At 38.3% G+C, this 18,109-nt stretch overlaps 1 protein-coding gene across 1 annotated transcript in view; it reads right to left on the bottom strand.

Moving 5' to 3' along the window:
• The window catches only part of scn5lab (sodium channel, voltage gated, type V-like, alpha b), a 110,332-nt gene extending 92,903 nt beyond the window's left edge, over positions 1 to 17,429 (bottom strand). The window contains exons 1-5 of the mRNA XM_061238718.1: positions 17,163 to 17,429; positions 11,480 to 11,598; positions 8,795 to 8,884; positions 5,257 to 5,385; positions 1,706 to 1,797 (exon numbers count right to left, since the gene is read on the bottom strand). Of these exons, the coding sequence (XP_061094702.1) occupies positions 1,706 to 1,797; positions 5,257 to 5,385; positions 8,795 to 8,884; positions 11,480 to 11,598; positions 17,163 to 17,429 (697 nt within the window). The remainder of the gene's footprint in view (positions 1 to 1,705; positions 1,798 to 5,256; positions 5,386 to 8,794; positions 8,885 to 11,479; positions 11,599 to 17,162) is intronic.
• Between the last annotated feature and the right edge of the window lie 680 nt (positions 17,430 to 18,109).

Here is an 18,109-nt window from a genome sequence, read left to right as displayed (position 1 = left end):
GGGTACGGTAAGATGTACAAGAACATTTATGGACCTTATTGGACCTCTATTAATATGAATCGTAAAATATGAATAGTTTCCCAAATATGGTCAAATACATAATATGAACAAGTAAATCAACTGTCAATACAGTCTTTTACAATACAGAGGAAATAATAAAATATTAACTGAGCTTTACAAAACGATTTAACAGAAGATTCACAATCTCAAAACAAACCATTATTGTCTGTTTTAGAGCTCCTTAATATAATTTTCAAAATGACAAAATCCATGTTATTCATATCCAATTGGAACCATCAGCTAAATATTTCATGACCACAAATTGAGGTAACAGAGCAAAAATCACAACAAGTATACATACACACACACAACACAACACACAAAGAAAGCCCAGCCTGCTCCCCAATGGAAAAATGTCTACAGTAAGAAACATTTTCCAATGTTTCTCCGTGCATAATTGCTTCTAGTGCTGAAATTTTACAATATGCAGGCACAGACAACAGACGCTGACCATAGACATATGTGATAATATACAGACAAAATAGTGAATAGAGAGAACTGTCCACTAGGCACTTTATCTCTGAAGACTTATGATGATACTCCAGACACAACAGCCAAATAAGCTACATGTGAAATGTCCCTTTTGTTATAACCAAAATGTTTTCTCTTAAATTCCAAATCTGCAATTAAAATCACAGAGATATGATTTCAAGCAGAAGGCTGTATGAACACTGAGCACTGTAGACAGCTCTAAACTATCCCTTCCACTCTGGCATTTTATGACTATGTTGGCTAGAGGAGGTCAGCCACCTGAGCCCAGTGCACCAGCACAGGCACATCAACAACGCTTTGACCTCCCACATGACTGGGGACAACAATACTTTGACACTGGAGAGTCCAGTGAGAGAGAGAGAGAGAGAGAGAGAGAGAGATGGGGGTGGACAGGAAGGGGGGATTGGGGGGAGAGGGGGGGAGGAGGAAGAGAGAGAGAAAGAGAGAGAATCACCCCGGTTATGGTACCGATCCTTACTTTTCCCACTGATACATGAATACGTGCTTCTATTTAAAAACTCATTCTTGTTTACAATAATTCCTTCGAAATGTTTTTTTTACTGATCCAGCTAATGCATAAAAGGAATGGCATTCTTTCATCAACTGTTTGCCTAAAAAGCATGCTATTTCTGTGGTAGCGTCTGGTGTGAATGCTGCGTTTTTCCATAAAAACTGGTAACTCTCTAACTACCCATGCCTGTTAAATGTTAAACACTAAGGTTGAATGAGACCTGTCGAATGAGGTAACAAAAGCTCAAGCATCAAGACAATCTTTGAAACTATCCATGTATGAATTTCTATGTCTGTATGCAGTTTGATGGACATGTATTGTATGTATGGTATCAAAGTTCTCTAGAGAGCATTTACAAAATGTCGTCAAAATACTAATTGTTGTTGTCAATAACTCACAGTATGAATATCCAATGCTGGCAAATATAGTTAACATGTAGTTAACATGTGAGTCAAATGTGAAATAATGTTTTTCTATGTCATACATGTGTGACATCACTCGTAGGTCTCATTTTCTAAACCTTATTGCATTTCCATCATTGAACAAAAGAATGTGGTTAATTCCAGTTAAAGAAAAAAAAGGAAATGACAGGTAGGCTTGGCTTTCCTTAAAGGCAGCCTTAGTGTTTAACCCCCTTCTCACCTGGAATGACAGAGATAGTTTTCAGTGCTCGCAGTACTCTGAACGTTCTTAATGCTGAGACATTGCCCAGGTCCACAAACTCAGTAACATATCTGCAATAAGCCAAAGTCACACATACAATGACAGTGCACCATCAACAGGCAAACATAGTGAGAGGACAAGGGACAGAATGCTCGGATCGGACAGACAACAGAAGAAGGAAGGGGAGGGACAGAGGGGTCAGAGGTCAAAGGGCACATGGCATGTTCGACTGGACAAGAGCGACAATGCAACCCATTTCCCGACAGCGGCAACCCTTACCTGGAATTACCGAAATAGTTTTCAATGCTCTGAGGACCCTGAACGTTCGTAGTGCTGAAAGATTGCCTACTTTTATAAACTCGGTTAGAAACCTGCAGGATTAAATTAAGAGTTATTTTGGAAGAACACAATAAATAAAAATAAATAAAAAACTCCAAGCACGCCACATTTGGTGGTAGCTTGTCTATATAGACAACAAAGCTTTTGTAATTTATGCACTATCGATCCTTAGATATGCAAACAACTAGTCTGATGCCATTTCACAAGCTGTTTTAAATTTGTTGAGGGGATCAAGTCATCTGGACCCAGTGGGTTTCATTCCATATGTGAGTTCATCCGCTTCGGCCATTACACTGATTGAATTGAAAAAAAAAAGCCCAGAGGATAATTTGACACTTGAAAATTCAATAGGTATTGCATGCGCTGCAGCGTCAACAGATGTAACTATGGCAAGGCTTCCACGCCATCCGCAGTTACACTGTGCTGATTATAAATATACTCATAAAGCCAGACAGTTTCATTGTTTATGAAAAAAACCTGAGATTTTGAGACTGATAATATATATACATATATCTATCTATATATCTATATATATATATATATATATATATATATATCCCTGATATGTGTGCCCCCAGCAGCGGTTTGAATTTAATAAAGTCAACACAGGGAAGCTGCCCTTTTGGTGTTTGAGTGGTGGCTTGACTTATGTACTGCAGTCTTGCTAAGTGTTCACCTGACCCTGCTTGGTATCTAGTTCAAGGGCAACTACGAAATAAAACCATAACGAGAAAAAAGCACTTGATCACAGCAGGACAGTGAACTGCCTCTAAGCGTAATACCCAAGGATGTTTTGACTGACATGGATAGCATTTTAATGAAGAATCATTCTGATTAAATAATAAAATAGGCAAGAAAATACAAAAAATAACATGGATAAAACACATTGTTTCAGCACCAAGCAACCTAGGATCTTCCATATCTCACTGTCTTTTAGATAAGCGAGTATAGCCAACCATGCAGCTGGTCTATGTGTTTATTATTGTATGATTGCCACTGAAGTTTGGCTCACTTTCTGTGAGGTTTTTAAGACAGCTAATCCCTCTCTGATTCAACCTGACCCATAATGCTGCATTGGTTTTATGCTTAATCTGAAACCTGTTTCTCTCTTTCACACTCTCACTAGGCACAGACTACTGCATAATGCACATTGAAGTATACATTTTAGATTGTAGTTTAATAAGTATAATTAATATAATGTTAACTTAAAATAATACATTCACATTTTTACTGCTGTATTTTCCCCCAACTACCACTGCTCTTTTCCTAATATCATCTGCTAAAACCTTTCAGAAATGTTTTAGAGGAACCCAAAATATTGTCTCTAAAGTCATATTTGGTCCCTGTCCTTAGAGAGCACACAGTACAAATAGTTTCCGTACATCAGCCTCTTACTCAAGAGTAGGCACCTTGAACATTACTGTGCAGTCCATAAGTATTTGGACAGGGGTACAATTTCTGTTCTTTTGGCTCTGTACTCCAGCCTATTGGATTTGAATGACTAGTGGGTAAAGTGCAGACTGTCACCTTGCCAGTAGTCTGCTGCGGATCACCCAATACAGATCTACATACCCTCAAATTAAAGGAGACAGTCTGCACCTTAACCCCATAGTCATTGTTTTATGTAAAATCCAATGTGCTGGAGTACAACACCGAAAGAACGGAAATTGTACCAGTGTCCAAATACTTCTGGACTGCACTGTATATGTCCAAAGTCCTGCCTCACACTTTTTTGTTGTCATTGCCCTGGTGAAAACAATCTAAAATAGCAGCAAATGTAGGAATCTATAAAAACATCCTTTCGATATTGTATGCAGAGCATGTATCCATATGCATTTGGTATTGTCCAAAACAACATGTCATACCATAACTAATAAATAGTAAACAAGTAAGACTTTATCCCTTCTTCATTTATATAATTTCCCAAAACACACAATGCTCAATTCACAGCTGATTTTGTTTTCTAAATAATGTATACATTTTTGGTTGCATTACAAAATGTTAGAGAAACAAAAGCTTGCATTTCCTTCCATATTGCTGTCTATAGGGAAACAAATGGATAACTTCATTTATGTATGTGTGCGTAGTAATGACCAGCTTTTAAATTATTTTTCTGATTAATCACAAGTCTACTCAGGAAATGCATTTTCCCCTCTCCGGTAAGAAAAAACCCCAAAAAAACATGACCTTTGACCTATTCCAGAGGTCTCAACGCCAAATTGCATGTCATAAGGCCACAGTGAGGTTTATAATAAGTTGTTAGATTAAATGTTTTTACTTACAGTATGGGCTACTAGGCCTTTTTCCAGGAACAGAAGGAACGGGTTTGGTTTAAAGCTCAGAAACAATATTTTCGAAAACAATATAAAATGGAAACCAGCAAGCTTTTATTCCCTGTGACATTTTTTTCCTTCTGTTATAATATGAAGTGTTTCACAATGATCTGAAAGGGAGACACAGTGGGGAAAACTTGAGGTAACTGAGGAAGAGGGGAAGATTTGAAAATAAAACACACAGCAGGCTCTATTTTGAGGATGCTAAAGGTTCTTGCAACTGCGAAAGGAGTTGTCATAAAGGCAGACATTTTTGATATTTTGGAGCAACATACGGGAGTGCTTTGAACCAAGGTTGCTATTTTACTTTGGAATTTATTACACTTTCGCTTTCTCCTACCTGTCATTGCTCAATAATAACTTACAATACATGAACTGCAATACATTAACCTAAGAGGTTGATTCTATCAATGCAGATTGTTGACAATGCAATTTCATGTATTATTTATTTATTTTTCATGCTGAATATCTCATGTGGTCCCAAATTAACCTTCAGAAGAGAGGAGGTTCTCCATAAACAAAGAATGAGAAAAAGGGACACTTGATACAAATGTTCGCTTGAAAGGAACACACTTAATTGGTCAGAGAAATGCCAACTCGGCTCATTTTTATTTGCCCCAGTGCTTGTGCCAGAGTTTGCCTTGTGCCTTTGTGACCTCAAAATAGATGCCGACATTGTAACATTGTTCATTTCTATCAAACTGCGAATTAAAACTACAAATCTGACAAGCAGATTGTGTAATCACACTAGGAATAACACTACTTTTCTTCTTTTTTTTTTTTTGGGGGGGGGGGGGGTAAGGTGGGTTGGTGAACACACAGGAGAGTGTCTGAGGATAACGTTTATGGAATACTTACGCCATTACTATAACGCTGAAGTCCAACCAGTTCCATGGGTCACGTAGAAAGGTGAAGGGCCCGATACAGAATCCTCTCGCCAGTATTTTAATCAGGGATTCAAAAGTGTATATGCCAGTGAAAGTATACCTGAGTGAAGCGTTTGGGGAAAGAGAAATTCGGAGCATTAGCAATCAACGGCATGCGTCAAGCCGCAGGCGGATTCCGTAGCAGTCCTCAACATGGGCTTCCAACAGGAACCCAAAAATAACAACAACGTCAACCACGGTAGCAGCTGGGGAAGAGTAGAAAACAGTATGGGGGGACAGTAATGCGGGTAAGCATGTGTATTTGTAAGCCCCAGAAGAATGACGAGCAAGCTTTGTTACGTCACTGCTTGATGAGTTGGTAGTCATCAAGACAAGAATGAGCATCTATTCAGCAAGTCAAATCTGACATCAAAACAACATAATTAGCCGGGTCAATGGAAAACGAAAATGGGAGGATGCAGCATTCTGATTCGCACAACCATATTAACCCTAATTCTCTTGACATTGTTTTAGTGCTTTGCAAGAGATGCTGGGTACATATCATACCTCTCAACCCTATGTTCAAAATGAAAGGTTGCTGTTATATATGGGCATGGTATTTAACTTAATTACCATATTGCTGTGCAGATAGGCTTTCGTTTGCTTAAAGAACCCCAATTTCAGATTGCGGCTGCATTTCCCGTCCACTTGCACAAATATATTTTCCATCAATTATAAAGAGTTTGTAAGTCCACTAACTAAATGATTATCACAATGCAATGGGTCTACTTCGTGTAAGGATGCTTTGAGGAAGCCTGGTTGCAGGAAGAATTCACTCAACTTCATGACAAGCATTACCCCTGCAGTCAGGAGCTGAGAGGTACAAGCGTTTCTCCTGGTCACGGCTTGCTGGGTTTCATTGCATGCTGTGTGCCAATGGGCCCCTCTCCCTCCCAAAACAACAACCATATTTGAATGAGTGCTGATAGTGGACATATTTAATTATGTGGAAATCTCTCTTCATTAAAGGTAAACAATTGGTTTCTCATACTCAATTTAGACGGGAGATGCCCAAGACTGAGATCTTACACACCTTCTAGAGGTCGACCGATCTCAGAATATAGCAAACTGCATCAGCTTTAGGTCAGGACATGGGTTACATCCAAAACAGTAAAATACCATGACCCAAATGTGTACCAAAACAGCAGCTCTGAATTAAACATTTCAGCTGCTGTACAGGGAGGTGCATCTGCAGATTAAAACGTGATGGGCCCAATTTATCAAACATGAGCTGAATGAAATTGACAGTAATCCTTTGGAAATGCATTTTCACAAATAATGTGCAGATTTAAGTTTTCGGATGTCAGTCTTTTAGTAGGATCCGAATGGACTTTGCATGTGCTCTCAGCTGTTCGTAGACCTTCATTACTATAGCTGACCTCTTTTTACATTAGATTTACATTTATATTGCTTTATTGCTTTATTAGAAGATTTGGTGCATGGCGTTTTTTGGAGAGAGCGCATCTTCAACGCCAATTTTTTTGGGGAGGCTCACAAGGCTCACAAGGTTCCGACCATAGACCGCATAAAAATGGTTCCGACTGCCCAGACACCTTCTGAGTTTATGCAACACAGTAGAGCCAGAACTCAGAAGATGCATAGTTTATATAGTCCATATAAACAAACATAGGCTAATTAGCAAACTAAGTTTAGATGTTAGTTTGGCACATTTAAATCGGTTACTTATCAGAAGCTCCAACAGCTCCAAATAGCATATTTTTAAATGTTGTCTTTATTCAACCGGTTCTGTGGGTCACAGCTATAGCTCTTTATGTTTCTCCACCAGGACCATCAGCTTTTCCTCGTCCGTTTTTGAAAAGAATAAACAACAAACAATAACGAAGAACAACTATTAACTCCTAAATACATTTTAATCTACATCGTATTGTTCACAAAGAAAAAATGTTACAAAGTAGCTGTAGCACATACAGTCATATAATGATTTGCCTGAAATTGAATTCTGTTGTCCTTATTTATGATTGATTGGTATTTATCAACATATACAAGTGGATAAAAAAGAAGCTGTGTCTACAGGTATTTGATAAATCTGGAGGAATTTGTTAGTTGGTTCGGATCACACATACATTTACACATAGATTTACTAGTATATTGATAAATGAGGCCCATTAACGTTTTAGCTGTACCAATGTTCCTAACTAATTTCTGTCTAAAAACCCTGGATTCAATCTAGATTTGTCCTTAACTCGCAATGAAATTAAAATGTTTATTCTTGAGAGAAGCAGTTTGGCTTTTGCCTATTGCTAACCCTGTCAGCCAGGGTTTATGTAGAGAAGGATAAAAACTTCAATATCAAATTTATGGACAAATGTTGTTTGAATCCACGCTACAATTGGTGAGTAGTGTCCCTTTCTCATTTTTGTTCATAATCTAAGCCAGCAAATAATTGTATGATTTTAAAGACATGTTCAAAATCCATTATCCTTCATTTAAATGCATACTTATTTTTTCTTCACACATAGTTTGGTGTTAATTTTGGTGATTGTGAACTCACCACATTGTTGTAGGGGGGAAAAAAAAACACTTTCATTTGTTTTTAAATTGAAAACAAATGTGAATTAACCCACAGCCACTGTCATGTCAGGAGCAAGCTATAAAGTAGTTTGATTATCCATGTGCAACACAACACTAAGGAACATGTACTGATGTCACGAGAAACATTAGTACTGATTTATGAAACCCAAGGAATATACACATTGCCATTTATTCAAGCAACATCTGTCCTTAACTTCGTTTTACAAATTAATCCAAGTGAAAAAAAGTTTTCTTCACAAACAGTTTGTTTGAGTTAATCTTGGAACAAACTATGTCTGTGAAGAAGTAAATCACCACTTGCATTCATCTCTAAGGCAAACTTAAGAGCAAATGTGGATTGAATAACGGTCACTTCTATACAAGTAATAGTTGACAAGCAGTAGCAAAGATTGTCCTCAGCATTGCCTGAATGTGGTCTAGCTTTAGCCATTTTTGTTAACTTTTCACAGGAGTTTAATTTCTATGGCTGTTGTACCTTTTGTATTAAGGATTTAACCCATGCCCAGAACAGTTCCAGTAAAATCAAGTGTTGCCAAATTCATCCAAAAGTCCCATTGCTGCACCTTAGTTTTTTTGTTTTCGTTTTTTCAATGTGGATCCCTTTAATGAAAATTCTGGAAGGTGTAACAGTATGTGACATCATACCATGATTTCATTCCAATGTAGCATAGCAAGTGCAATTAGCAAAGTTATGGGCAGGATACACTGAATTATAAACTTACTTGCTAATTGAGGTTGGCAAGGCAACAAACACCTGGCAAAGCTTTATGTCAGGACAAATAGGGCACAGTTCAAAAAGTCAATACAGTCGAAGTGAGTTAGGAAATGGCACAGAACAGAGAATTCACACAGAATATATTTAGCTGGGAGAAGCGCGTGTGTTGAAAGAGGGGATGTACAGTAAAGGGCATACTTACTCAACATACTTGGCCCATTGCGCTGGTTCAGACATGGCCATAAAACAACAATTGGTCAAAATAGTGAACATAATAAACAAACTGAATAATGTAGAAGAAACACAGTTAAGGAAATTAACATCTGTATTACAGTATATGTAAACTACTGTGCATGCAGAGCAAGTAAATAAAAAACATATCCAAACTTACAGGTATCTGCTGCCAATATTGCTCTTGATTAAAAATGTAATTGAGTAAACAGAAAAACATACATCTGTGGTCCTTTATGTATGAATGTCAGAATAATACCATTTCACTTTAACACTATTGAGTAAGTGGATTTTTTATTAAAAAAAAATATTTTGAAACTCTGTCTCAAAATTTAAATAATTTAACCATTTCTATATGGCCGATGGTACCTGCTGAATGCTGCACACGCAACAGATTAGATGTAACTTGCAGTCAATATAGATGCTAGATGTATTTTTCAATGACATAAGTCGAATTGCCTGGTTGACTGCCAATAATGTTAGGTTTTTCTATTGCAGTACCTTTTAAGATATTTCTGCAGTCCAATTTTACAACTGAGCTGAAATCTATAGCGTCTTTGCAGCCACTCTCATGGAATATATAAGAAACTAATGCCTTTGATAAAATCACATTTAATTTAATTATGAGATACCAAGAGTCTGATGCAAACAAATTAATTATAGCATTGACGCAAGATCATTTTGACAATGGAAGACCCAACTTTTCTATGGAAATGCCTGTGTTCCAATATCCACCTGGTGCATTGCACACAGATGGATACAGGTTAGCAGATACAGTACAGCAATTGATGTGCTCAGAAACCGTTTTCTTTTATTTCGGTATAGTCAAAATAATACCGATGCTTCATTAATATATAAATATAATGTAATTTCCAGTATTTTAGACCTTCAATAAAATCAATTTAGCCACTGCAAGACCATTTCAAACTATGCTTATCCTGCTTTTCAGATCAAGAGTGTTCTATATTTTTAGAAATTCTGAGCAAACTCCAACCACGGTAGCCCTTTCATTGTTATGAATAGCACTTACTAAAATGAGTCATGTATGAAGCACTTCTGATGCTGGGAATGTTCAGTCTCCCTTATGGGAAATCAATTTCAAGTTTATTAGCAAATACATCATCCAGAAAACTGGAATGAATAAACATAGCCTTTGCTTATTTCCTTAGTCCAAGTTAATCCCAAGGAGTAATTCCTAATGATAAACCTAATGCCTTTTGAATTACATAAAAGCTTAGTTGTTTCATCATGATACAAATTAATTACACAGGACTCTCTATTCAATATCTATGTCAAAAACATCTATGTATGTTTGCATTTCCGTATGTAGAGCATGTTGCCTAACAATCAACCTCATCTTTCTATGGGTCCCAAAGGCCTTCACCTGAAACAGTTTGTGTCACCTACATTGCAGATAAAGCCTAGGCAATGAATTGGAGAGCTGTGATCGTCACACTTTCCCTAAATGTGTTCAGGGAGGAATTCTATATTGCTAGCGGCAGAGTGGGGGTGTGGTACGACATAGGAGCTGATGGCGCCGCTGATTTCTCGAGCCGCGCGGCGGGGTACATTCGCCTTCAAGCCAACACCTCCAGAATCAGCCTCTCCACCCGCGTATCAGCGTGACACAAGAAAAGTGTCGGCGAGCTTTATATTTCTCAACACCTGCAAACACCAGCCATTTTATTTATAGTAGCTGTCCGGAAGAAGCAGAAGGTGGTGGAGATTTGGCCAGGATGCAGGTGGGTAAACAGCTACACTTGGCATGGGGTAGAAAATGGTTCCGCGTAAGAGTTCTAGTGCGAAACAGCAGGACGTTCGTAACCGCATTGGAATGTGAAAGAGCAGTGTTCAATGATAACATTTGCCCACTTGACCATAGCAAGTAAAACTGCAAGTGACAATTGAAGGCATATTTTTTTCTGTTCTGTGTGAGAAATGAGAAAGGTTATATAGTTAAATGCGAAACTATTTGGACAGTGACACATTTTTTGTTGTTCTTTGTTTTCTTTTTTAAATTTACATCCATATTTAGTGAGCTGTGTAGGTATTACAGTCCTTTTAATACATAGTCCTCCCGTTTTCTATTCAGATTTTCCGCACAAACTGTAATTCTGAATAGGAAAACCACAATACAGTTTCCTTTCATCATTTATAGAGGTATATTTAATACATAGTATATCTCAATAAGATACAGTAAATCCAATGATCACAGGAAGTACAATATCTGGAAAAACCTGTCTGTTCTGTTTGTTTTGGGGCCTGCTGAACAACATCTTTTGTGCTCAACACATAATAGTGACTTTGAAATGGACTTCAAAATGACCACAAATAATGGTTGAACTTGTGAATAAATTGAGGAGAACCACAATATTATTTTTTTCTGTTTACTCATTCTACACATCAGCACGCAAAGGAAGTGCAGACACATTCTAATCATATGCTTTGGAAACATTTATCTCTCAGGCTTTTAAAAATGACAACAAATGAAAACAAAAAACAAAATTTTTTTTGCTAGCTTCCCTTTTAGTGACAATAAAACAAATTCTTAAAGGCAGAAATTAATTTTTCTGCAGGCCATACCTGCCAAATATTAAATACTTGCTATCACAGGCATAAAAAGGCATAATATTGTTTTGAGAAGATAAAAGGATATGAGTGTACTAAAATCCTTATTGATGCTCTTCTGACAGGATGAAAAGAACTAAAAATATACAGCGCGGATGTGGCACTAAATCGGAAGATGGCCTTCCCTTTGTTCAGTACTATAAAAGTCTGTGGAGACAAAGCACAACAAAACACATTGTCATTTCAGTAAAGTAATTAACCAAAACACTCCCCAACATCTAAATTGGAGTGTTTTCCTGCAAAACCACTGAAACTGAGGAAACAACATCAACAAGTTGTACAGTGTTTAAATTGAGAGAACAGTTTAGTGACTGATAACGTTTCTTTCTTTTTTTTTGATGTGATATACATTTGAAGAGAACAAACTTAAGCTTGAAAACGCTTTGGCCAGGTTTGACCTGATTCACACAGTGTGAAATGGGGGGACCGGGGTAAGTTGAGCATGCTTGTCTGAAGAGCCACCACCTGTTACTAGGCAACCACATACAAGATTAACCAGTTGGAACCATCTCTGAAATGGGCTACACATTACCCCAGTCTTGTGATGGAGTTCACAACATCATGCATACATTCTACATATAAAACTACACATAAAAGTAAGTTTTAAAAAAGTGTTCTTTTCGGTTTACATACATAGAAAAATCGCTGTATCTGGAAACAGGCAGAGTATAATTAAGAGTACTTGAGGTACTGTCAGGAAAGGTTTGGTTTGATATCTGTAGGAAACTGACAGACAGAGACCGTGTTCCACCATCGAGACCAGGGTGGAGGAGAGCCAAGGCCATGAGGAGTGGGGTGATGGGATAGCCAGTTGGCAAGAGGAGGCCAAACAGAGAGGTCTGTTTGGAGTGTATTGTGTAATCATTGCCTGAAGGCATCTTTGAGTGGAATTTACATGTGTAAATTAGATGCTCAGATGATTATACATATGAATATATTAAATGTGCAGCTTCCATGTTTTTTTTTTTTACTTTTTTGGGTAGGGGTAGGGATGTTCTCAAAGTAATTAAACAACTAAAGAACTCTTATTATCTTTGTGAGTTGGTATAACTAAGCGATTATGAAAGAGCTCTTACCAAATTGGTGGGCTACCAGTCTTGCTTTTAGGATTTTGTTTTATTGTTAAGTAGTCGCTTAACAGTAATCTGATAATTGGGGCTGATGAGACACAAATCTGCATATGTGACTTGGGTCAAATACTTTTCTGTACTCAATTGATCTAGCCTGGTGCAACTGAGCCAACCAAGGCTGGGCCTGCCCTTTTTGAGAGTATTTAATAGGTTACAGTACATCAGACAAGCTCAGCAAAGTACAGAAAATTATTTGAATCCAATACAATTATGACCCAGGTTTGATCAGCAGACCTCTTTCATCCTTGTCCTTAAACTAATATAATTAATATTTATTTAGTTCACAAGTACAGATATTTACGATTACTTAAAATGTTTGTTCAGGGTGAAACAGGGCAAGACAACCTGAATATTAATCAACTTATAGATGTACAACTATTTAAAGTAAACCCCAATTTTTGCTCTGGAAGAAACAAAAAGTGAACTAGGACAAGTTAATTACAAACAATTCATAAAGTGTCCAAAATGTTTACTTAAATATTTATCTAAATATTTATCTTCAGCTTTTCCTGTAGTTAAGTATTTTTTGAAGGGCATTTCAAACTACACAGTCAGGGCAAAACAAATGTAGGGCTTCCATAGGGGCCTATGTATTAATGACAATCCGATAGATTCAATCAAAGAAAGAAGCTTCAAATATTTAAAATATCATTTCCTTTTGAATTTATGGTGTTTTTTAACACAATAATGAAGAGGAAGGAAACAAGTACAGGTAAAATATGACAAGTAGCATGTTGAACAAACAAGGAAGTGTTTTTAACACAGTATCATAAAAGTGCTTCCTGTCTAACATGGGTTAACGAGCATGATCTCAGTCGTGAAGTGCAGGAATTGGAAGAGAAAGGTGAAACCTGGCTAGCAGGTAGGTAGTTATTCAGCTCTGTTAGTGAACTGTGTAATTTTAATAAATATGTCTTATTTTTAAATTAAATAATCGTTTTCATACATTTCTCTTACAGTACTGTCACGCTACAGAATCAGCCGCTCTCATCCCTGGAATGGTAATGTAAATGGGATATTTTGAGGGAAATAACAAAAAGGTGTTCTGTAGAAGACCTGAAACACGCCCTGCCGCTGACAAAGTTGCCCCACACGTGTATCTCTGTGATTTTATTTAATCCAGACACGTCAATGTCAATGTCAGAACTGATACTTACTACACTGACAAATCTTGCTGGGGCCGGACAGTTGATTCGGGGCATGAAGCAACCATGAAGCTGAACTAAGGTGGACATTGTTGAGAGTGCTCCCAGCTTAAGGGGCCAATCACACCAAACTCGCTTTAACTTGAAAAACCGTGTAGCACTACATGTATGATTTTATGAAGCTTAGTCAAAGAGCTGGACGCCTCTTTTCTGCTATTGCTAGGCAGCCCTGCTGCCCTCCTGTCAATCACTTTGCTAAAGATCTAATGGTATTAAAGGTATTAGCGAACTGATTTCCCCAGAAAGTTTGGTGTACTGTCTGTTTTTTCTTTCTTTTTTTTAAACCAACGGATAAGCGAAGGGCACTCACTTTTGGAGAGGGAGAAACAAAACTAGTTGCAAACAACACAAAACAGCTTTTCTGGAATCGTACGTGGATGGGCCAAAATGGTGTAACCAATTTTGTTTTCAATGGAATCTAAACAAAATCAAACCCCACCTCTATTTCCATGCAATTGGACAGCAGAGAAAAGAATGACATGGGGTGTTTTTTTCTTGGTGTTCATCAAAATAGGGTAATTTGCAGCTGTATAGATACAAACTTAAAAACAGTGAGGTGCCCAGGGCTGATAAACGCAAGGTGCCTGGTGTGCAAAAGCAGCGTGGAAACACTTCAAACCCATTGAAAATGATTATAAAAATGGCGCCCCCAGTCAATAAAGCGCATTGGCATGATCCACCTCTAAGAGAAAACAGATAATCTGCTGCAGTAGCACACAGAACTCTTCAACATGAGAGGAATAAAGGTTTATGTGATCTCTCGGAGGTTGTCACATCTTTATAGCCATTCATCAGAATAAATGTGACATCAATTCTCTTGAAAAATAATCCAAACCGGTCTTGAAATGTCAATGGAATGTCTAAGCTTAAAATATTCATGTTCAAAAGGAAGTAGAGTTTTCTATTTTTGACGTGGCTTTTGTTGGTCCGGGCAGCGCAGAAGTCAATCTGAACGCAATGCTCCACTGCTCAGACGACGGATGGACACAAGTGATATGGATTGGTACTGATAGGAAAAATCACATTGGCTGTCCACAACATAGGGATCTGACATAATCAGGTCACAAAAGATGGAAGTCCATTTACACACACATGAGAACTCCATCAAAGAAATGAGGACATCTGTCATTATTCTTGTACAGTGAGAGATTTGCGCTTGGGTCCATTATTTCTGCGATTGAAGAGATGCAACTATCTCTGCCCACTCCTGCCCAATCTGAAAAACTGGAGAAACGTGGTTTTTGCAGTACATGACCTAAGGTCATTTACCTTGGGGATAGTCTGCCGAATGAAAAGAATCGTTATCATTCCATATGCTATGGGCCAGTGTAGCAGGGTTAACCCGGCGAGTTTGCTAGTATGCTTGGTGACGTGCAGTGAAAGTTAAGGTTACAGGTTACAGGTTACTGTCACAATGCTGCTTGATGACGTAACCCTCAAATTCAAAAGAAGAGAGACAATTTTGTCTTTAGCTGACTGGTAACACGTTTGTCTGACAAAAATCATTGGACGAGTGTGAGGCCAGGGTTCAAATCCCACCTCAGACTCAGGCAATCTCTCTCTCATTACACCAGCATACATACATGCGCTCAGTACAGTATCAACGCAGGGTTCTCTAGATTCTCATTATTAGGATGTACACACCCATGTCCCAAGTCAATCTGTTCTATATTCATAGTCTAGCAATTTTCAGGAAGCAATGTAAAAAAACTCACAGCGCTCCAGACACAGGCATCCTGAACCATAACCCCATTCACATAACAAACAAATGCCATCTTGCCTAGATCTGAAGCGCTCATCCAATCTATTGGTGCTATTATATTTGCACTCAAAAACACCTGCCTGACACTAACAGGAATGGCTCTGGTCTGTCTTGAGGACAGTATATGGCTGAGGACAGAGCCAAAAACAAAGTAATAAAAACACAAGTTGTAGGCTTGGTAAGTGTTTTCCTTAGCTGAAGCTAGGCTCACAGGCTAACAAAAGCATTCCTTGAAAGGATTGAGTCTCCAGAAAGGCAGGTTCAGTTACACAAATGGCTATATTTTCCAGAATCAATGTCACAGGGTGCATGGTCACAATCAATGGCACAGCTGCCTATGATAAACAACCCAGATAATAATCTATATGTTATGTTCAAGCATATGGGAAACCTATATACTTTTATTTCATTTTTATCAGAAAACATGGTGTCAATAATATTTGCACGCCTAGCAGTCCTTGTAAATAAAATCATACAAAGTGAAACTGGGAATAAAATTTTACTTAAATTCAGTTAATTTCAGTCTAAAAGAACTATACTGAGTAATTCCATTACTTCCTGTTTCACTATACAAATGGTAAAAGTCTGGTAATTGGTAGGAAAAAAAACACATAAATGATTAAACATACCACTTAGCACAATAAAAATGACAAAACGAAAATGAAATAACAAAAATGTAAAGCACTCTGAATGGTTGCAAACTTGCCAGGAAGATGACGCAAGTACATATTATCCCCACGGACGGTGAGGAAGATGGTGAGGGAGGCCATAGAAAAGGGGGGCATGGGAAAACCCTGAACTTTAGCAATCCGCTATAGTCTAGGTTGTGACTAGAACTGCAGTCATGGTCTGAGCAGGCAGGAGGCGAGGGCGAATCGCGGACTTAACTGACAACAAAAATTACAAAGAGCTGCTCTGAAATTGCACTGCGTTGCTCGAACTTGACTGACACACGCTCAGCAGTGGATCTCCTCCCTCTTCAGCACACGCCGAGTCACGAAATGACCAAGCGGTTAATGTGTGTCAAATGGTGTTTCACCAGTGCAATGGCTCGCAAAATACCATGTGTCGGCCGGATAATAAAGCCCAAAATGTGTACAGACACAGACTCAGTGGATCACAAAGGTGAAATATTACCAGGATCATCTGACCTCTTTCTGAGTTATATTACCCCACTTTCCACACACTCCCTTGTGCTGCTTCTACCAGCTTACAGGGAGGTCTCTTCTGCTGTAGAACTTGAATGCAGAATGCTACTAGTCACCATTCAGACAGAAATAGTCACCATAAATGCATGAACTCACATAACTGACATATCCAGGCACATTTTCAAATTTTGAATGCAATTAGCTTATAGCAGTGCAGAAATACTCATATATTTGGGAATCCCATTGGCTGTGAGGCTTTCGTTGAATTAAATGTTGTCAGTGAAAGTGATTGCATACTTGATGTTGCATCTTGCTTTCTCAGTTTCTGAAATTTCCTTTCATAAATTTTGATTAGTACCTAATCTTAGTACCTTTATCCAGTCAAAATCAAAAGCACTTAATTATAAATGAATCCTTGACACACACCATTAAGGGAAGAAAATACAATACGGTAGGCCACACTTACTTTGCGATTATTGAAATAAAAAGTGTCAATGTCTTCCAGAGGCACTCCGACGAGTCCGGAGGGAATGTCACCGAAGATGCGGGGCAGCTGCTTGCCGGCCTCCAGGTCGGCCCGAGGTTTGAGCTTCGCCACGTCTCCCAGATCTTCCTGGTACTCCTTGGCATTCTTGGCCCGCTCCTCAGCAATCCGCTGCTCGATAGCAGCCAGGGATTCGCGAGTGAACCGGCGCAAGGTGTCAGGACCCGGTGGTAACAGCAAGGTTGCCATCTTTTCATCCTGATTCTCCTGTACTCGTGTTTACTTACAGCTGAAAGGGACAGAAGAGAAAGAAGACAAGAGAAGATTGGTTTACCTGCTTGTGTGAGAGAATGCAAACAGTTACTCATCTAAATGTGAGCAGGCCTATCGTACAGGGCATTGTATCAGATCATCTTGTACAGTGACAGAGCAACGGCATTGCTAAGTTTACAATAAGTTTAACGTCATTGTTGGAAAGAGCATTGTTTTATCAGCTTTGACAAGGAGGAATGTGCTCTTCTTATTAAGTTTTACAGTGTGAGGTTCCACCTTTATTTCAAATGTATTTACACAGTCTGATGTAGAGTACATTCCTGTTTCACATATTACAACCTGCAACTAATATTCTACATCCCACATTTTTTTTCCAGCAAATAATCATCTTACAATAAATCCACCTGTTACAGCCTTGATGTCCACGGTCCTCAAACACTGAAAAGCTACCAACATGACTAAAAACTAGGGCATATGGTCGCTTAACACAAAACATGTAAAACCTCTAAGTGGATAGGCTAAAGCAGCAGAACACCAACAAGTCTAAAAGATAAGCCTAATAAAGTGCTCACTGAGTGTATGTTGCTCCGATTGACGTCTGTTGGGGTCATATCATTCCATTAGTTATGGTTTTCATGCCATCAAAAGTACATAGG

Source organism: Conger conger, chromosome 4 (assembly GCF_963514075.1).
Source record: "Conger conger chromosome 4, fConCon1.1, whole genome shotgun sequence".
Classification (NCBI taxonomy): domain Eukaryota; kingdom Metazoa; phylum Chordata; class Actinopteri; order Anguilliformes; family Congridae; genus Conger; species Conger conger.
This window is presented reverse-complemented; position numbering and strand designations above follow the sequence as displayed.